This window comes from Alexandromys fortis, unplaced genomic scaffold, assembly GCF_014885135.2.
Source record: "Alexandromys fortis isolate MF-2015 unplaced genomic scaffold, M_Fortis_MF-2015_v1.1 scaffold_1, whole genome shotgun sequence".
NCBI lineage: Eukaryota > Metazoa > Chordata > Mammalia > Rodentia > Cricetidae > Alexandromys > Alexandromys fortis.
This window is the reverse complement of record NW_026067927.1, coordinates 15,302,663-15,324,228: the sequence shown is the minus strand read 5'-3', so window position 1 is coordinate 15,324,228 and position 21,566 is coordinate 15,302,663. Positions and strand designations below refer to the sequence as shown.

Genomic DNA, 21,566 nt, shown 5'->3' with positions numbered 1-21,566 from the left:
AGAGGTTGTAAACAGTCCTGTGGAAGGGGAAGGAAAAAAAAAATCAATCAATCAAACAAACAAGCCATTAAGAAATAATCAATTTTGGAAAAGAACATACCCACAGATTATTAGAATTGAAGTAGGATCTTTCTCGAGGGCAAAGAAAACCCCTAAAATAAGCTGAGGCAGTAGAGTCATTAAATCTAAATCTCAAAATAAGCTTTGGGAACTCCTATTTATTTTTGTCAAAGTGGGCAACAGTCAAAGTAAACAAAGACTATCTCCCTGAAAATAATGTAAAGCTATAGAACAAGTAAATCTCCTTTTAACAAACAGTTTTGAGGTTTTAAACTACAAAGGGCAAGGCTGGAGAGATGGCTCCAGTAGTTAAAAGAACTTGTTGCTCTTCCAGAAGACCCAAGCTCCCAGTATCCACATGGTGGCTCAAAATTATCCATTTCAGGTGATCGGACACCTGGTGCACATACAGACACGCAAGCAAAACACTTTAATACGGATAAAATAGAGAATACACTACAAAAGTAATTCAAGTCGTATGTCAAAAAGATTTAACACTCAGTCTCAAATCAGTATCTTTAAACTACAACCAAGACTCCTGAGGTGTGTTTTGAGAATCACTCGTCAAAGTATGCCTGAGATCAGATTGTTGTTGGACCTTCAGAAACAGAGAAATTAAGAGGGTGGAGGGGAACACTCACTGATGGGTCAAGGGATATGATTCTGACAGTGTTGTCCACCAATCCCACAGCCAGGAATCGAGATCGCTGTTCTCCTGGAGGTACGTTGGCCAGACTCATGCACACCACATCTGCTGACATCTCCTTCCGTTCTGTGTACTCGTTCAATTGTCCTGACTGTGAGGAAGGAAAACAAAATAGGTCTATGTGCTATAATCCACCCCCAAACTCTGTGCCTACGAAAGGAAGACGATGGGTTGTTAAGCCCCCCCATCCTTTTTGCTTTTGAAACAGTTTCATGTAGCTTATACTAGCTATGTAGCCAAGGATGAACTTGAACTTTAGGCTCCACTGCCTCCACTGAGGACAGTTTACGTAGGGCTGGAGATCGACCACCTGAGCTACATTACTAGCACCTGTCTCACATCTCCCTTGTAATAACAGTCAATGCCCAAGAGTTTCACCATTTCAGGTCCCATAATCAACTTCACAGGTTAATGTCTAACATATTAATATCTCAGAGGGGGAAAAGTAAAAATATCTTTGACAAAAAGCAGGATATGGCACAAACATAAACTAACCTAGACCAGGAAACAGAAATATACACTTCATGAGAACCCTGAATGAAGCCAGCTGTGGTAGTACAAGACTATAATCCCAGCACGTGGAGACAGAAGGGAGGACCAAGGGTTCAAGGCCAATTTAGTCTATGTGAGCTCACCTCAACCCTTCCGCCAAAAAACACCTGAGTGAAAGTGAACCGAAACATGGTCAAAACCAAATCTCAACTCTAGTAGAGATTTTTGAAGAGTAAGGTAAGTTCTGGATACATTTTCATATAAAATGGCAAAAGTCAGGCACAATGACTCCTAAGTGTAATCCTAGAATTTAGGAAGCTGAGACAGAAGAATTGCTTAGGATTACTGTGAGTTTGACACCAGCCTAGAGTCCTACATCAGAACCCATCTTTTTTTCTTTTTTGATTTTCGAGACAGGGTTTCTCCGTAGCTTTTTGGTTCCTGTCCTGGAACTAGCTCTTCTAGACCAGGCTGGCCTTGAACTCACAGAGATCCGATCAGAACCCATCTTAAAAAGCAAAACAACAACAACCAACAAACAAAAACAAAAACTGGGGGCTGGAGAGATGATTCATCAGTTTAGGAGCACTGGAGGCTCTTCAAAGATCCTGAGTTCTATTCTCATGTGATTACATGGTGGCTCACAGCCATCTACAGTGGGGTCTGATGCCCTCTTTTGACATAATGTTGGAAATATAGATAGAGTACTCACATAATTAAAAAACAAAGAGAAGAAAATAAATCTTTGCCAAATATTCATTAGATAATGAAGGTGAGCCAGATAATAATGGCACACACCTTTATTCCCAGTATTCAGGAAGTAGAGACAGGCAGATCTCCAAGTCTGAGGCCAGTCTGTTCTACAGGGTGAGGGTGAGATACAAAAAAATTAGCAAGTATTTCACTGTCAAGAGGACTTCACATAACTCTAATCTGAATGAGATTTACTAATTTTTGTTCTTTAGAAAGGGCCAGATTGGGCTGGAGAGATGACTCAAAGGATAAGAGCATAGGCTGTTCTTCCAGAGGTTCAATTCCCAACAACCACATGATGGCTCACAATCTGTAATGAGACCTGTCACCCTCTTCTGGCCTGCAGGTAGAACACTGTATACATAATAAATCTTTTTTTAAATATTTATTTATTTATTATGTATACAATGTTCTGTCTGTGTGTATGCCTGCAGGCCAGAAGAGGGCACCAGACCTCATTACAGATGGTTGTGAGCCACCATGTGGTTGCTGGGAATTGAACTCAGGACCCCTGGAAGAGCAGACAATGCTCTTAACTGCTGAACCATCTCTCCAGCCCTACATAATCTTAAAAAAAAAAAAAAAGTCATATATTGCACATAAACTCATGCAGGCATAAATACATATACATAATAATAATAATAAATCTTTAAAAGGGCCAGACTGTCTTATGAACATGCTCATTCCCAATTCCCAATATTATATATACTGATAACAATATTACCAAGCTTCAGAATCTCAGTCCAAAAACCATAATGAAAGATAACACATGGTCAACAACAAAAAAATAAATAACATACAGGATCCATCTCGAAATAGACAAGTTCTCCTCCAGTCAGGGCGATCACCACTTGCCGCTGGTTCACTGCACACTTCACGATTGTTTTCTTGCCAGGGGTCTTCCACTCATTGACTCTCTTATCTGCTCTTATGTGTCGAATGCCATCTGGATACACCTAGAAGTCAGTCAAAGAACAAAATGTAACTAGCAATTTGAATATCACCCAGAATGATTCTCATGCCTGGCAAACCTGAAATTTAGATATCAACTAGAGTTAGCAGAGCCCAGACAAATTAATTTTTAAAGATTTTTTTAAAAGTTCATGCTTTGCTACACAAGTTCAAAGAAGTCCAAAGCCTACTTGATAAAGATGAGAACAGCAATAATGGATTTTGTAACAGAAATGGCAAGCATAGGAAATGTTAGGTTTCAAATTGCTTAGTGACAATCTGAAAGGAATTAATTCTCAGTACACTTTTTTATGTTGATAAAACATTATGTACCCCCTGAGGTTTTCTGGAAAGTGAGAATGAAGACATGAATACAAGTACACCACAGCATAACATGACAGCATGCTGAGCAGATATGCAAGCTCACCTGGACCAATGCATCGTCTCCTAATAAGGAGCAAGACAAGGTTGGAGTGGTTCCCAAGAACCCAGAGTCAGTCACTTCTTCCACAGTCTCCCCGATAGATAGCACAAGCGTGGCATTTACGAAAGATACAATGATATAGGCATCAAACTCATCTGGAAAAAGAAAAGAAAGGAGTGGTTAGTAAAGAACTCAAATTTACTAGCATTAGAAAGGCAAGTGAGACACTTAAGAGTTTCAGAAGCCTTCCACAACACTCCTATGTGTAGTCACTACACACATGCACACACAGAACAGGATGGTCCAAAAGATGACTGAGGGCCCTCGCAACCTACAAATAAATGCCCAAAGATACTGAGTACAAATGTCTTCCTCTCTTATCTCTGAAAACTAGAATTTTCTTCAGGCATTTGCTAAAGATATCAGAAAGGACAAGACAAAATTAAATAAAAGTTATGGAAATCTTAAATAGCTGTATGTGTATGCAAAAACTAGAAAAATCTGTGCCAATTGTTGAATGACTGATAGGGTATCATATCATGTAGCCTAGGCTGGATTCAAATCACTTATATAGCTAAAGATGACCTTCTGACCACTCTGATTCTTTCCTGAGTACTGGAATTACAGAAATATAACATCATGCCCAACTTATAAAGTGTTGAAGATGGAACCCAGAGTTTCCTGCACGATGGGCAACTAAGCGAATCCTGTATAATTCTGACCCATTTAACGAATATTTTATGAGAACTAGAAAGACCAACCAGATGTTGGGACACTCCTCAATTCTGGGCACTTGGAGGAGTCAGAGGAAGGTAGATCTGAATTCAAGGAAGTTAAACTATGTAGTGAGACTCTGTCTCAAAAGACAAACAAAAATCCGTAAAAAGACCCTCACCCCTAACTTCTTCCAAAGGGAGCTAATAAAAGAATATAATCTTTAGTGACTAAAGATTTTAGTGACTAAAAAGGACTACTGGAGGTTTGAGCATATTTAGTTATTCTAGAACTAGAACTGGGAATGAGAAGAGTACCAGTTAAGCAGGAAATGGGAGAAGGGAGAATGTTGTTGATATTTTCAAGTCCTTGACCTTTTTAGTTTTTCACTGTTTAAAAATGTTAACAACCAGCACTCGGGAGGCAGAGGCAGGCGGATCTCTGTGAGTTTGAGACCAGCCTGGTCTACAAGAGCTAGTTCCAGGACAGGCTCCAAAACCACAGAGAAACCCTGTCTCGAAAAACCAAAAAAAAAAAAAAAAAAAAAAAAAAAAAGTTAACACAGTGGCTAAGAGCAATCTTATTAGAATTTGTTTTTCATAAAGTATTGAATAAACAAATACTAATGAGTTTCTCAAGGTCTTAATATCTGATTTCTATATAAAGGCATCCTTAATAATTTCCCCTGAAGAATCCCATTGTCAAAGGGCATCTATTTCCCATACCTTCACTCTACAGAATAAAACAATTTCTGAGTTGCCTATGTCCACAATCTAGAACACTGCATACATACTGAATAAAGGCACATTTAATATTTAATGTTTTCAATAAGATTCCTCCCCCACTCTATATCTGTATGGTTACATCAATCTTTTGTCACCTTTTGCTCCACCCAGAAATCAGTTAAACAAAGGACAGAATAACAGAGTAAGGCACTAAATGAGACTGGCAGCTAAAGAGCTCTGCTAGCCCTAAGTCTTGTCAGAGTTCAATGCTAAGGGACTAACCTAGTATTCTACCTACACCAAGAACCATTTTTGGTTTGTATTATTCCAAAATCACTTATTATTAGAATGATTAGAATCAGCATTATAAGACGGGTGAAGTAAAGACATGTTATTGGTGTAGTGTACATAGTGCTACCCCATTAGCAGAACATAGTCTGGTGAGTTGTAATCAGTATTTTTTAACAGAAATCATGTCATGAAACTGCTTCACACAGTAAGGGTTAAGTGCTGCTTGACAAAACTTCCAGTTAATACATGTATGCAACAAGGGTGGCTGAAAAGGAAAAACCAAAGACCTTTCTCAACAGGCAAGTTCTGATGGCTGGACCAGTAGAGTGGTAACTCACAAAGTACAAATACAACTTTCAAAACTTGAATAGTACTGGACCAGATAAATGATGCTGTTTTACAATTGTACTGTTGAGTTGGGCAGAGGTGGCACACGCCTTTATTCACAGCACTTGGGAGGCAGAGGCAGGCGGATCTCTGTGAGTTCGAGGCCAGCCTGGTCTACAAGAGCTAGTTCTAGGTCAGGCACCAAAGCTACAGAGAAACCCTGTCTCGAAACCACCTCCCCCTCCAAAAAACCAAAACAGTTTTAACTGTTAGCATGTGTCAAGTGCTCTGGAGACATCACATATAATGGCTTCATAATACAAAGCACTGTTTGCTATTATAAAATGACTTAAGGCCTGACGAGATGGCTCAGAGGGTAAAGGTGCTTGTTGCACAAGCCTTGAGATCCAGGTTCCACCCACAGAAGCCACATAAAGGATGGAGAGAAGTAACCCCACAAAGTTGTCCTCTGTACTCCACATGCACGCTGTGTCTACACATACACCATAATAAGTAATATTTAAAAAGGAAATTAGGATATAGTTGTCTCTAAATGGATTTCTATAGTTTAGAGAAAGACCTAAATTAATCAATCTCAACCCATCATCAACCTTAAAACTCTATTCCAGCTCCGAATTTCTGACATGTACTAACAAACTGCTTACTTTTGTAAAAACACCGCACCATATCTCATATTTCTATTTACTAAAACTTGGTACCTTGAAAGTTGTGTAAGACTAAATTAAAGTCAATCCATAAAGGGCTTTAACTGGCCACACTTTCCAGGGTTTTCCCTTAGCTGAGAGGGAAAAGGGAGTCTTTTTGGAAGAAAAGTCGTACAATTTTTGACTTACACATGAAGAGAATGGGGTTGAGAAGGGGAGCCCAGGGCTACACCTTCCCTTTAACCACCAGTTTAGACTACTCAGATATAAAGGAAATGTTCAATGAACTTAAGCAGGGGTCACACTTTGACTAAATGACAACACGTGAGAGAACAATGCCTAAAGCCTTAAAGTTCCTTTAATTGCAGATTTCCTGAAAATACCCATTTCCCAGTAAATACCAAGGACACCATAACTTCTACTATTTCCATTCTCCAGCAATGTCCTGAAACAGATTAATTACTATTACTCTTAGGGAGATTACGGGGTAAAAGCTGACATTCAGAAAAAAAAAAAATGCTTCAGGCATAATATAAGAACTATAAAAATTAAATCCTTTTTCTAGAGGTTCTGAGTCTTACACAAAAATTATTTCTTTCTGTCTCAGGGAAAAATCTCTTAGGGTAAGAAAACAGCTCTTAATGCCCAATACTTCAATCTCTCTCTCCCCGCTGCTCCTCTGGAGCACTACCAAGCAGCCCAGAGAGGGAACGCTTTACTCTTCTTGCTGTATGATCAACTACTCTGCAAATAGTCCTCTCCAAAAGGTAACAAGAGAGAGCAAAAATGTAGATGACTGATCTTCTGTATTTCCTTCTCATTTGATATTCAGAGCACCTGGCTCTGCTTGCTTCAGTTTACTGTGACACATCACATACTTCTTGAGGTCCTACTCTTTCAGTCAATACATCTAGAATGGATAATTCTAAGAGACTGAAGCTGTGCTTTGCTAGTTATACATTCTTTCAGTTTCATAAAAGCCAACTAGATGTACTGTTCAGACTCTGGGGGAAAAGAAAGGCTTATTTATGCCTTAGACCAGCTTATAAGCGAGCAGATGGGTGACTGTCACTACAATACACACTGAGATCCAACTGCAAAGTTCCCTCTGAGAGACACCATTAGGGCAGCCTCAGTATTCTGTGCAGGTCATCCCTTTCCCTATAAGATCCCACAGTAGACCCTAACAGTAGGTACACACCTGTGATAATCAGCACCTTCACCAGCCACCTGTGGAAGAGAAAAAAAGGCTTGGTATTGGTAGTATACATCACCAAGTACCAGCCAAGGTTAGTATTTGCCTGAAGACGGAAACACGTGTGGATAGAGGAATGCTCACTCAGTAGTAACGTGGAATATCTGGAAAGAAAATGACCAGGAAACCTAACATGTTTTTGAGGGTAATTGCCCCAAAGTACAGTAAAAAGTAAAACTGATCAGGAAATAGTTGCTTCCTAGCTTTTGATATTTAAGAGAACATCAATTTCAACTATCAGTTCCACCACACTAGAAACTGCCCAGCACTTATGTTGGCAAACATTTCTCTCTCTACAATCCTTCCTTCACCTTCAAATAAGCCTCTTTTCTGTCCTATAACCCCTCCTGCCAGCATGCTTATACTTTCACATCAGTGCAAACAGGAGATGCATACCTGTCTTTTTAAATTTTTTGGTGGTTCTATAGTATAGATCTGGCCTCAAACCCCTATGCATGCTTGTCAAGTGCATTACCACTGAACTACTCCAGTCTCTTTTATATGACAAATGTTCTAAGGCAGAAATTCTATGTTAATTACTCTGAAAGACGACTAGAAGATGAAAGCACACAAGAAACCAATACTATAGACTCCCACCAGAGTTAGTCAAAATAAGCATTGAATTAGGATTCAGGAGATAATTTTCTACTATTTAGGTGTATTGATTTTAGAGTCAACACTTGAGATTTTTCTGCCTTTTCTTCATAAAAACGAGGAGTAACTTCAGCAAACCTAAATCTGCTCTAAAACTTTCAAAAACTATCTAAAAAATTAGAAGCTGGGCACATGCCTGTCATCACTGTACTCAGGAAGCTGAGAAAGGACTGTGAATATAAGGCCACTCGGGACACAACAAGCTCTAGGCTAGCCTAAGTAAACAATGAGATCCACCTTTAAAAGCATCAGATCTCTCAAAGCATCTTTCTAGTTTAACTAATCTAAATAACATTTATTAGAACCTTTTTATTACAATCCACCAAAATTAAGACCACCAACAACTAGTTTCTCTATGTAGAAATTACATTCAATGTAGAAATCTCTTCAAACCAAATATTCAATCACTTTCTCAGCTAAAACAAGCCTATCAATTTCCTGATGACACTCCCCTTTCAACTGATTCCAACTATGAGAACAAAATCCACAAAAAATAAAATACGACACATTCTAAAAAGGTTTCCTCCTACACATTTCCCATCTCCCTCCAGTTTGCTCCATTCAACTAGAACATCTGAACCTCAGGCAGAATTACAGCTGTTTTCCAGCCAAAGCTTTGTTTGCTGGCCAGATTTCACTAGTTCAACATTCCTGAGAGAAAAGATGAAAATGAGGTCTCAGAACAATAACCTGCTCCACAGAAACCACCGGAAACATGACAAGAGTTCTGTTATGGGACTGAATTCAATGTTATAAGACATTCTTATCACTGACGTACCATAGAAGTGCAAGAGTTTCAGTTTTGAGGTGAACATTTTTAATTAAAAAAAAACTCAGATTCCATCTCCTTCATGACTCCTTTTCTACTGAAATTGATTCCACTCAATCTAAACATTTTTAGGCATGAGCAGAACGGACCAATTAATAGGTTTTATAATCTTGACTTTCACTGTAATTTTAGCACAATGAAAACATAATTCAAGCACAACGAGAAAACAATTTTCCCCTTAGAACATACCTCTTACACAGGTGAAACCAGAGCTTTATAAACTCAAAAATCACAGGCAACTGCTGATCCTGAAATGTTTATGCTGTAACTAAAACATAAACAGCCACTCTATACCCTCACTATCCACTTTCAGAATGAGCAGCAGTAAATGAAAGTACCCTGACCAGAAGCCTCAAAAATTATGGTGTTGTGCCAGAAGTTTCTGTGGTAATAGATGAAGCGATATAGACATATTATGCATGCAGTTTCTAAGTTTCCCACGGCAATGGTTCCCAAGTCCCATCTTGACTATGAGGAAAAGGACACTTACCTTCAATGTGCCGACGTACTGTCCAGACAGCATTGGGGTTACCAGGGAGCTCAGAAACAGCCATTTCCGACACCTAAAAGGAGAGAAGGCAAGCCACAGATCCAGTGAGCATGAAACTCTACTACTTACTATGCTAGGTAATAATATCCCAAAGGCCTCTAGAGGCCCCACACTGTACAGTAAGGTAAAGAACTGGACCACTTTGTGGAACCTAAAACCCCAAAACTAGAGGCACTGGCAATCTCCATGACAGACAACAAAAAGCTATGGAACATACAGAAGGGTACAGGTTTACAGCCAAACTATATACTTCCTTTGGATTTGCCAAGTCTATACTCTTAAAAAATGACAAGCACCACTGAAAATAAATGAAACCATCTAAATCAGCAACTTTATTGCTTTCTCTAACTTCTACAAGACAAAAATCACATCTCTTCACAGATGCAAATGCCACACACACATTAGGAAAAATACTGTTTTACCCATGGGCTGACAATCACGGTACAAGTGATTCAAAGAAAGCAAACGGTACCAGTACAATTTTTCCAACTACACTGTGATGCTCCTTAAGGACAGTCAAAACAGATCATACATGAACTCTCTATTTATTACCTTTGGGATTCTGTTATGTAAAGCCACTCTAAATAAATATTTTTAAGTGACCCAGAGACAGAGTGCTTAATGCATTGTGCTATGTAACTACATCTTCTAGGAAGAACAAGAAAATTCAAGACAATGTCCTTTTGAGTTTCCAAGAACAACAGTAAGACATAAGAACTTCATCAGTGCTGGGTGGTGATGGCTACGACTTTAATCCCAGCACTCAGGAGGCAGAGACAGGTAGACCTCTCTATAGATTGAGTTCCAGGTCAGCCACAACTGTTTGACAAAGAAACCCTGCCTCGAAACGCACCCCACACACAAAAAACGTCAGAGTAAAACTTATGTCCCAATATGCTACTCAACTAATAAAAAACTTGGTTTTTATTCAAATAAGATGATAGTCAAAGAAAGGAAGACATACAAGAAGGAACAAAGCAATAACTATTTTTAACTATTTTCAAAATATAACAAAAGCTCTGTTTATAAAGTTGTAAGGACAGAAGGCAAGGCATTAAAAAGCAACTCTGGAGTCTTTTATCTTACACTACACAAAATTGTCTTTTGTGTGGAAAGAATTAGTGGGCAGCTGATCCTCACCGGGAGCCAATGAGCAGTAAATAATCGAGAACTTCAGCTCTGGCATGCAGGTTGGGACAGTTGGACAGCTGTCTGAGGTCAGTCCTAGCTACAGTGAGACCTTTTCTTTAAAAACAACAAAGGAAGCCAGGTGGTTGTGGTTGTGTTTAGTTCCAGCATTCAGGAGGCAGAGGCCAGCCAGGCCTACTGAGCAAATTCTGGGACAGCTAGTTAGGTCTACACAGAGAAACCCTGTCTTAAAACAAACTTAAAAATAAAAAAATAAAAAAAAAAAAGAAAGAAAAGGGAATGAGGGCCAGGCCAGGAAGAGAAGAAAAAAAGAAAAAGGAAAGACAAGCAAGCACACATGTTGTTTCTAAATTTGATCAAGGCCACTGAAGATTTAGTGAAGTATTTTGGCAGTGAAAATATTTTCAGATTTCCAAAACAACAACATTGAACTTGGTTATACTTTAACAAAAATTGGTGAAAAATAGACAGAGTCCTCTTAAGACCTAGCTTGCCAACCATAAACTCTAACTTCAAATGATCACAGAAAATATTATTTTCTTCCACCAAAATATCATAGGTAGTGAACCTGGAGTTACCATTCTATTAAGGAAAAGGTAAAACTCCATGAACTTCAGGGACAAGAAGGCGTACATATTTGTTCACAGAAACAGTTCATCTTTGATCTCACTGAAGTAAGTCTGTATAATGTTTTGTGCTGGCCTTCCTTTTACACCATCAAGAAAACCAAGAAATTCATCTTACCTCAAGTCCATGCCTTAAGACTCTCAGAGATGACCGGGGTCCCCTACCACAGGCCACATACAGCTGAGGAGTGTCTTCATTGGCCAGATCAGCTATCTGCACAACAAGGGGAAAATGTCTATTAAACTAAGTTTTCAAACCTGACTATGAGAGGACAAACTAGTCTCTAAAGTTATATCAAGGGCTACTGACTGGAAAAAGAAAAACGGCCCCCCATGTTCTATATCAAACAAACAACCAACAAAACAACAAGAAAGAAAACAAATCCCACAAAAAAATTGTTAGGTGGTGGCAGTGCACTTAATACCAGCACTCTGGAGGCAGAGGCAGGAAGAAGCAGGCAGGCCTCTGAGGTAATAGTGCCAGCCTGGTCTACAGAATGAGTTCCAAAAGACAGCAAGGAATGCAGAGAAACCCTGTCTTGAAAAAACAAACAAACAAACAAACACAACAACAAAAAAGAAAACAGACAGATTAAAAAAAAAGAAACAAAACACATGCAATTTGTTCAGAAATCAGAAAGGAACTTTGACACTGAGTGAAATGAAGTATTGTTATATATAACCTATACCTGAAATTAATGCTTCCTTCAATGGTCAAATTATACTGAATAATTATAACTGTCACTCATAAAAACAATTTTAACCTACATTCTCAGGTGTTCCAATTACCCTAACCATGACTTCAAAAATTTATTAGACACATTATCAGTTACATATTTATATATGTGCTTATGATATGGCTAACTCAAATCTTACACAATTAGGCAGGCTTATACCTCTAATCTCAGTCCTCAGGAGCTAAGACAGGAGGACAGCGGGTTCACAACTATACTTAAGACTAGTTTACACAGAATCAGACCGTCTCAAAACATCCCTCACAGACTGGTAGATTTTAGACCCCGAACTTCTTTAACTACCAGTTTTCCACAGCAGTGATTCAACAGACAGGTTGTTCTTAAGACTACAATTCAATCTGAAAAAAACTTTAAATGACTGCATTTCATTTTAATAATGGGCTGACACAATGTAGAGGTGACTTAATAAGGCCACACCTGGCAAAACAGAATGGGAGAGAGGCTGTCCAATTCATCAACCAGCACAAGGTTTTTGAGTGGTCTTGGCTGAAAGAAGAATGTGTCTCCTTCTTCTAGTGGCATGGCAGATGAAAATTCAGGTTCTTCATCATCATCTCCAAGATGGGCAATTTGATATAAATAACTGGGGAAAAGCAAATAGACTTTCTTTGTCATAGGTTATGTGCAAACGATTGAGCATAGTTAGATTTCGGTATACTTGGATTTGATTAACAAACTTAGCTGAAAAACTTTCGCAACCAGCACCCACATAAAGATCAGGATGCAGCAGTACCCATCTATAATCCCAGAGCTGAGGAGACAGGCACGGATCCCTGGAGCTTTCGTCCAGCCAGTCTATGCAAAATCAGTGCACTTCAGGTTCAGTGCAAGACCTTGTTTCAGAAAATAAGGTAAAGAGCCTTGAGGAAGAAACCTGATATTGACACCGGCCTATATAACCATACATACTTCCACTGGAAATAAGTTAGAAATAGCACAAACTCCTAGAAAGTATCTACATTTTAATTATGAGAAAACTGAGTTTAAATTAGTAAAGTATTTGCATACATGACAAGAGATACTGGCAAGACCTTGCCATTTATGTAAGTAATTTAAGTTGTAGATACTGGTTTTAAATTGGAAACTAGAGTTCAGATTTCTTCCATTTGGCAATGAAGATCCATCAAAGATTGTTATTACAAAGACCTAGGAAAAAAATATAACTAAGGATTGTCCTATCTTGTTGAGGTGTGGAGACAACTCTATAAAAACTGGGTTTTTGCAGGAAACCCAAAAGAATTTAGACTGTAACCACAAAAAGCAGTAGAGGAAAAATCAATTAAGAACTCACAAGTTACTAGAAATGGCTCTTTAATCATTAGCAAAAAAATCCTGACAACAGCACATTGGTGATGTGCGCAGAAAGCGTAAGTACTAGTGAACTTCAAGTTTAGGTCTGCACAAGAAGTATTTGTGGAAACCTCTCTGGTTTTTAGTTTTCTGGAGACAATCATCTCACGATGTAGCCCAAGTTGGACTTGAACTTGATAATTCTTTTGCCTTAGCCTTCCAAGGGCTGGGATCTAGGTATTTTTACAGATATTAAGGGGCAGTGACAGAAGCCACTGAAGTAAAGGAAGCTAACAAGAAAACGAACACAAAAATGGAACTGGAGGGATGCTTCGGTGGTGGCGGTAGAGGTGGTTTAAGAGCCTTTTCTGTTCCTGTAGAGGACCTAAGTTTGGTTCCCAGTGTTCACATTTTGACGGCTCACAATCATATGGAACTCAAGTTCTAGATGCCCTCTTCGAGCTTTCTATATGTACCTGGTACATATAGAAAATTAGAGCAATACTTGTTTAGAAAAACCTTAACTATTCTGTGAAAAGCTCCCTACTCCTGAAACCACACCGCCCTTTTACTACTTGTGGTAACCAAAGTAAACTGGGACAATAAAAACATTACTTACTGATTTCCAAATTCTGATGCCACAAAAAGAAAGCCTGTTTTAAGCACACACATAGCAGCAGCAACAGGCACAGTATCAAAATACTTCAGGCGGATCTCAGTTACCTGGAGCAAAAAGACTAGTGTAAAGGCAAGTGCAGCTTGGCCACAGTGGCCCACTATTATACATCACAAGCAGAACCACGTAAAACACTATGCTCAGTATCTAAACCATAAGCAAACAAATGACAACTTAGACCTGCAAGGCTGATTTGCTTATACATGGTCTACTGTTCTGTTTCAATGCCCAAGTTAATTTAGACTGACCCTATAAGGTACAGAAAATGAGTACCTAACCTTTACGAACCATACCAACTTCCAACTAAACGGCTATCTAGATAACTAAAATTGCCCATTGTTAAGGACCAAGTCAAAAAAAGATCATACATATTATCAACTCTAAGACATGAGTTTTCTCTTATTCATATAAATTACTGTTATGGCTTTACAAGACTTGTTAGCCAGAATGGGAAAACCTATTTTACATTCAAACCCCAAAACAACCACTTTTTAAGTTATCTGTATTTCTTTTCCTTCCTATTAAAAAGATTGTCTCAAACCATACATCCTAGCCAGTTTCCCCTCCCTCCACTTCTCCCAGGCCCCCAACACCTCCCCTCTCCCCAGATTCACTCCCCCTCCGTTTCCTCTTCAAAAACAAACAAACAAAAAAACAACAAAAAAAAGGCAGGCCTCCAAATAGGACAAAACAAGATGCAATAAGACCAATAAGACAAGGCAAAAGCCCTCTTTCCGACTTATCGAGTATCAACTTTCTCCCTATCTTCACTCAGGTGCAAAGCAGCTTTGTAAATCTTACATGTGTGTGTATGTATGTATGTATACACACACATATATGTATATATACACATATATATACACCAAGTACTTTAGACAATGGTTTTAAATTATATTCAAATTAAAAATCAAAATAGACTACAACAAATGCATATTTCCCCACCCCACCCATTGTCTACTTACCATATCTTCATCTGTCTCCAAAGTAATCTTAAAGATATCTCCCTGCTCCGTTTGGGCCAAAAAGAAGAACATGGACTTGGTCTTATGGGTAGCAGAGCACACAAAAATCATTCCTCTTTCAGGGTCATCCAGGTCATTCTAGCAAGGCCAAATATATAACCAACATCTTAGAAATAGGTACTCCTTACTCTAGAATTCAGAACTTTAACACTCAAGTACACATATTTGTATGTGTACTAACATCCAAATATTAACCACAGTAGCTGCCAACTAAACAAAACAACTTGTCTGTTCGAAACATATACTAAACGCCCAGTAACCACAAAAAAAACAGCTAATATTCCATTCTGCAGCCTGATCAGATCAGTAAGGCAAAAATCATCTCCAGAGAAAAATGTCAGAGAAGAGACATGAAATTAAAGTCATCATTTCAGGCTGCGAGTAAAAATTTAAAAACAAAAACTACATTCACACTGCCATGAGGCATCCATCACCAACCGATCAGTGCAGTACCAAATTCTGTTGCTCTGAGTTTTTAATGTTAACGTCTCATAAAATATTTATGCTAGCAAACTCTATATGAAGTTTTGCTTTTTGTTTTGGGTTTTTTTTTTTTTTTGATTTCTCGAGACAGGGTTTCTCCGTAGCTTTTGGTTCCTGTCCTGGAACTAGCTCTTGTAGACCAGGCTGGCCTCGAACTCACAGAGATCCACCTGCCTCTGCCTTCCGAGTGCTGGGATTAAAGGCGTGCGCCACCACCGCCCGGCTTCTATATGAAGTTTTATAGCAAAGTCCTGGCCGTTAGATGCTCAGGAAATGTCTGATCAACAGGCTGATTTCACTATTTTTAGTCAAGGTTAAGTTTCTGCTTAGGTTTTTAGGAAATTAATGGATTTCCACACAGATCAACTAATTAAACCCTATTAGGTTAAATCTAGAGCCAATATTAAAAATAGATTATTTAAAGTTGAGGGGGAAACAATGTAAAAACTGATGCAGGAATAAGATCGATAATGTATTCACAGGATAAATAGATTATAAAGCAAAGAATAATTACAAAACTCAAAGACTACCATCATAGTCTGTGAGCTCACAATAAAGTGAACAGGCAGGTACCACCTTAGTAAAGCGATAGTTTGCTCAACAGGCAGTGCTCACCCCGAACACACAAAGCTTTGTGTCCAAGAACTGAATATACGAGGCACAGCAGCATATGACCGTAATCCTGACACTTGGAAGGGTACAAGGATTACAGAAAGACAAGTTTATCCTGAGCTAAATTGAAAGTTTTGATCCTATTCTGGGTTATATATTAATAAACAAAATAGTAATTTCATCTTTTAAAAATACCTATTTTAGAAAAACAGCATTTATTTCTTAGAATAACTAAAACTTGGCAACAGATAAATTTAAGATATACTAGGGGTCAGTGAGATGGCTTAGCAGACAGCGAAGCTTGCTAAGCCTAACAACACGAGTTCAAATTTGAGGCCCACATGATGGAAGGCCAAAACTGACTCCTGAAGTTTGTCCTACAACCTCCTTGGCATACATGCACATAAAATATTAAAAAAGAGAGTCAGGCCAAGTGGTGGTAGGACACATCTTTAATCCCAGCACTCAGGAGGCAGAGGCAGGTAGATCTCCGTAAGTTTGAGGCCAGTCTGGTCTACACAGAGAAACTCTGTCTCGGGGGAAAAAGAGAGAGAAAATAACTATCCTGTAATCATAAAAATGTAATTCACTTCCTAACAACATCTTTCCTCTATGACAAAGATCTTACCCGTCTCCTAGGAATTGGACATCGGATATCTGGTTGGTCACCAAAGTTCTTATAGGTGATATAATTTTCAGAACAGATCAGCACCCCACTTGGACCATCTGACCCTCCAGGAACTGTGAGAGGAAAAAATAAACTTAACAGTGACGTAAACTACTCTGGCCTGCTTTTATTTAACTGTTGTCTTTCCCACTGATGAGGTTGAGTGCCAGAAACTAAAAGACAAGCAAACCAAATATTTCTTCCCCCTGATGCTCACTGTTAATCCAAGAACTTGAGAGGAGGAAGAGGCAAGAGGATCAAAAGTCAAGTAACCTTCAGTTACAGTGAGTTTGGGGCTAGTCTGACCTGTATTAAAACAAAGCCAGAAATGGTAGTTTCCATCTATAATCCTAGCACCTATAAGAATGATGAATCAAAGACTCAAGATTTATCTACACTGAAAGATTTGAATCCAGTCTGAGGTATAAAACAGTTCCAAAAGACTAAATAGATAAATAAAAAATTGGGGCCCAGTTGGCAAAGTGCTTTCCATACAAACAAGAGGACCACTTAAAAGCTTTAAGCGAAAGCACACCCTGTAATCTCATATCCCGGGGGTAGGGGTGCTGTTGCTGTCAATGATCTTAGCTGCTAAGTCACATCTCCAGGCCCCTTCCTCAGTTCTGATACTCACAATAAGCAATATAGTCTCCTACAGTTTTTAAATAAATAACTTTTATTATTTTACTACCTGTCTGAACAAATATATTTTGTGTTCTTTTTCTTTTCGAATCAGGCATCTCGTTCATTATACATGCCCAGGATTTGCCTCAGATACAGTAAGATTCAACTGCCTATGTCTCTCAAGTGCTTGGACTAAAGGCATGTCACCATACCTGGTGAAATTCTTTCTTTCTGGTATTTATTTATTTATTTATTATGTATACAATATTTTGTCTGTGTGTATGTCTGTAGGCCAGAAGAGGGCACCAGACCTCATTATAGATGGTTGTGAGCCACCATGTGGTTGCCAGGAATTGAACTCAGGACTTTTGGAAGCGCAGGCAATGCTCTTAACCACTGAGGTTTTCTCTGGAGCTTTGGAATCTGTCCTGGAACTCACTCTGTAGACCAGGCTGGCCTCGAGCTCATAGAGATCTGCCTGTCTGCCTCCTGATTGCTGGGATTAAAGGTGTGCGTCATCACCAACGGCTAAAGTTTTTTCTTAAAACAGTAAAAAATAAATGGTAATTGAGGGTTAGCTCTGCAGTTAAGAGGACCTAAGTATGCCAGGTGGTGGCACCTTTAATCCCAGAATTCATGAGGCAGAGACAGGGGGGATCTCTGTGAGTTCAAGGCCAGCCTAGTCTACAGAGTAAGTTCCAGGACAGGCTCCAAAGTTACACAGAGAAACCCTGTCTCAAAAACACACAGAGGATCCAAGTTCAGTGGTTCATTAACTGCCCACGACTACAGCTCCAGATCTGGACATCCTCTTAGGTCCTTGTGCAGTAACTTACACAGGCATATTCACACACAAAAATAAACACCTGAAAACAAAACTGTTACATTTGAGCATGAAGATGGACATGAACAAAGGTGTTCATGTGAAGGTCAGTGGCCAACCATAGGAGTAGGTTCTCTCCTACCAAAGAGGCTGTAGTTCCAAGAATCAAACCCAGATCTTCAGGCTTGGTGGCAAGCACCTTGTTAAGCCACTTTGGGGACCTCCAATTTCTCTTTAGATTAATATTAGTAATGCTTTTCAGAGTATTTCATCTAAACTTTCAAATTCATAAACTGACTTGTCTACATACTTCAGAGGGTAAGAGTTATCAAAAAGAGTTAGATACTTCAAATATTCGGCACAGCACCTTTTGCTTGTTTTTACAGACAGGGTTTCTCTGTGTAGCCCTGGCTGTCCTGGAACTCATTCTGCCAATCAGGCTGGCCTCCAATTCAGAGATCCCCTGCTGGGATTAAAGACATATGGTGCCCAGTCTCCCCCCCCCCATAATCATTTTCAAAAAGAAAAAAAAAATACCCGTAAAACTTGGTATGGTAGCCAACATCTGTAATTCCAACACTAGAAACTAAGAAGGCAAGAACTGTCATGAGTTCCTGGTGAGTTTGGATGACCTAACCAAGACTAAAGGATGAGAACTTGTCTAAAAACAACAGAACAGAAACATAAAAAGCTAAGGTTTGCTATAGGAAATTAAGACCCAAATCCTATGTTGTCAAACTTATTGAGTTTGGGCATAAAATGAAGCAAGTAAAAGATACAAAACAGGCTAGAGATGGCTTAGCAGTTAATTAAGAGCACTGGTTCTCTTCCAGAGACTGGGATTCAATTCCCAGCACTCACATGGCAACTCACAACGGTCTGTAACTCTAATTCATAGGGATCCAATATCTTCTTCAGGCCTCCACAGACATACAAAAAAGCAAAACACCCATATAAAGTAACTTTTTTTTAAAAGCACAAAGAAGCACTGGAGAAAAGTACCTGTAATAAGGAAGTTGCCATGTTCCTCCAAGGGTTCACTGTATTTTCGAACCACATGATTTAAACCAAGGTCTAATTCATAAAAAGTGAGTGTCTGCTGAGTGTTAGCTGCTGCTTCTCCTGTTGGATCATTGTCTGCTTCCTGTAGGACAGTGCCACAAAGACTAATCAGAAAATTTTAGACTTAGAAAGGATAACAGGACCTTGTATTTACACAATGAAATAAAGGTTCACAGATTCCTAAGAGTTTGACAAAGTTCATGCTACTATACAAATGGTAGAGCTACAAGGACACCAATCTCTATTATTCTATATCCAGGGATGCCACTACTAGAGGATGCTGCTTTCTGTCCAGAGCAAAGGGTAGTTAGTATGCTTTGCCTTTCACTACTCCCCTTCTTAAAAATACATCAAATAGAACTTTGTATCTCTCATGCAGCTCCTCCCAATAAATATCTCAGTCCACAGTCTGTCACTTAAATCACAGCAAAGGATGTGACATAGTCAAGTGCAAACATTTTGAAGGTTTTCAGTAAAGCATTTTAATGTGAAAAAGACCTGCCAGAAAAAAATAATTTAAGAGCCATGCGGGTGCACACCTTTAATCCCAGCACTCAGGAGGTAGAGGAAGGCAGACCGCTTTGAGTTTGAGGCCAGCCTGGTCTACAGAGCAAGTTTCAGGACAGGTTCCAAAGCTACAGAGAGAAACCTACCTCAAAACGCCTCCCCCTCCCCACCCCGGAATGATTTGAGAAAAAAATTTAAATAGTAACAAAGAAGGCTTTAAGACCCACATCCACACAATGAAGGTAATTATTTTACACACAAAAAAAAATTGAGATGAATTAAAAGAGAGAGAGAAAGAGGGAGAGACAGTCTTCAGTACCTCATAATCCATTTCCAAACAAGCAAACATAGGATTTTCAAAACCCACATCTACTCCAACCACATGATATACTAGAGTGTTCGCTTTGTGGGCCTCCAGGGGAGATGAAATGGTAAGTCGAGCTGCAGCATCTCTGTTCAAGATATATACCAATTTTTGCTTCTCAATTGCACCTATAGTTGAAGGAAATGAAACACACCAGACTTCCACTTGATGAATAAAGTACCTTAGACATACACAATGCTATTCTTTTAAAATAAGATTAACAGTTATCACTAACTGTACAAGTAGCGTACAGCTCTCTATTGTTAGCAGATCAAAAAATTATAACCCCTTCTTTCTAAGAAAAAAAATCTTAATATCCCTCTAATTCTTCAGAAAGTTTTAAGGTGCCCTGGACTTAAGAACACTGAGAACACAATACTAAGTAATATTTGTGTTAGCTATCCTTTGAACTAGGCCTAGTGATTCAAAGGGTTGCCCTCTAGAGGCCTGATCAGATACACAGTTTCCTTCAGTAGCTCATCAGAGAAGAGACATGAATGTGAATCATCACTTCAGGCTGAAGAAAGCAACCACACTGACCACACAACTAAGATCCTTCCACCCCAGCCTTTGCTGCAGAACAATTATTTTTTTCCAACTATATAAAAATTACTTTATGACCTTCCTACTATTTTAAAAGGAAACCTTTAACAAAATTAAACAGAATACAAATGTAATGCCAAATGTTAGCACATTAAGTGATAGACTAAAACACTGCGAAGATCATAGCGTATTATATAGTATACCGAGCACACTCATGTGTGTGCGCGCACGCGCACATACACACAAAAATCAGAGAAACACTCAAGAGCAAATAAAGTAAGTCACTCACTAATCATAACAGCTCTCCCTTTGGGATCCACAGCTAAGAACTGGCCAGGAACAATACGGCGACATCCACTTTTGCCAAAAGTTTCTTGGTGAATTTTCTCAAACATATTCTTAGATGGCTGGTATTCCAAGATAACAATTCGACCCGAGTCACTACCAACTACAATGTAGTCTTTAGTGCCACCTGTTAGCCTAAAGGCCATAAGTGACCGAATAACACCAAATACTTCCACAGTGAGGAGGGTATGTACTTTCCCGGTATTAGGGTCTGGGCGAAGTAACTCCAAAATCTTCCCACGAGAAACAACAATTTCCTGTTGTTTGGTTCCTAAATCACCAAAAGATAAAGATCATAAACACCCAGAATATAAGCCCCCAAAATAAGAAGGATGGATAGAAAGGGCAAATGGGTTTAAATTAGTTGACAGAATCTATATTTTGAACTAATTTATTATACTTGAAAAGGTACTTTCCGCTGGGCAGTGGTATTACACGCCTTAAATCCCAGTACTTGGAAGGCAGAGGCAGGTGGATCTCTGTGAGTTGGAGGCCAGCCTAGTCTTGCTCTGTAGAGCAAGTTCCAGGGCAAGCTCCAACAAAAGCTTTTGAGACAGAGAAACCCTGCCTCAAAAAAAAAAAAAAAAAAAAAAAAAAAAAAAAAAAAAAAAAAGAAAGGTAG

The 21,566-nt window shown here is 39.0% G+C and overlaps 1 protein-coding gene and 2 non-coding genes across 3 annotated transcripts in view; all 3 read right to left on the bottom strand.

Moving 5' to 3' along the window:
• Positions 1-21,566, bottom strand: part of Sf3b3 (splicing factor 3b subunit 3) — a 39,420-nt gene that overhangs the window by 14,418 nt on the left and 3,436 nt on the right. The window contains exons 3-15 of the mRNA XM_050143443.1: positions 20,889-21,215; positions 20,012-20,184; positions 19,126-19,267; positions 16,638-16,750; positions 14,855-14,992; positions 13,836-13,939; positions 12,344-12,509; positions 11,290-11,385; positions 9,337-9,409; positions 3,390-3,541; positions 2,812-2,967; positions 702-857; positions 9-17 (exon numbers count right to left, since the gene is read on the bottom strand). Of these exons, the coding sequence (XP_049999400.1) occupies positions 9-17; positions 702-857; positions 2,812-2,967; positions 3,390-3,541; positions 9,337-9,409; positions 11,290-11,385; positions 12,344-12,509; positions 13,836-13,939; positions 14,855-14,992; positions 16,638-16,750; positions 19,126-19,267; positions 20,012-20,184; positions 20,889-21,215 (1,805 nt within the window). The remainder of the gene's footprint in view (positions 1-8; positions 18-701; positions 858-2,811; positions 2,968-3,389; positions 3,542-9,336; positions 9,410-11,289; positions 11,386-12,343; positions 12,510-13,835; positions 13,940-14,854; positions 14,993-16,637; positions 16,751-19,125; positions 19,268-20,011; positions 20,185-20,888; positions 21,216-21,566) is intronic.
• Positions 15,205-15,292, bottom strand: LOC126503095 (small nucleolar RNA SNORD111). The gene has a single exon (XR_007592162.1). It is a non-coding gene; the product is annotated as a small nucleolar RNA SNORD111 (small nucleolar RNA).
• Positions 20,500-20,576, bottom strand: LOC126503096 (small nucleolar RNA SNORD111). Its single transcript, XR_007592163.1, has one exon. It is a non-coding gene; the product is annotated as a small nucleolar RNA SNORD111 (small nucleolar RNA).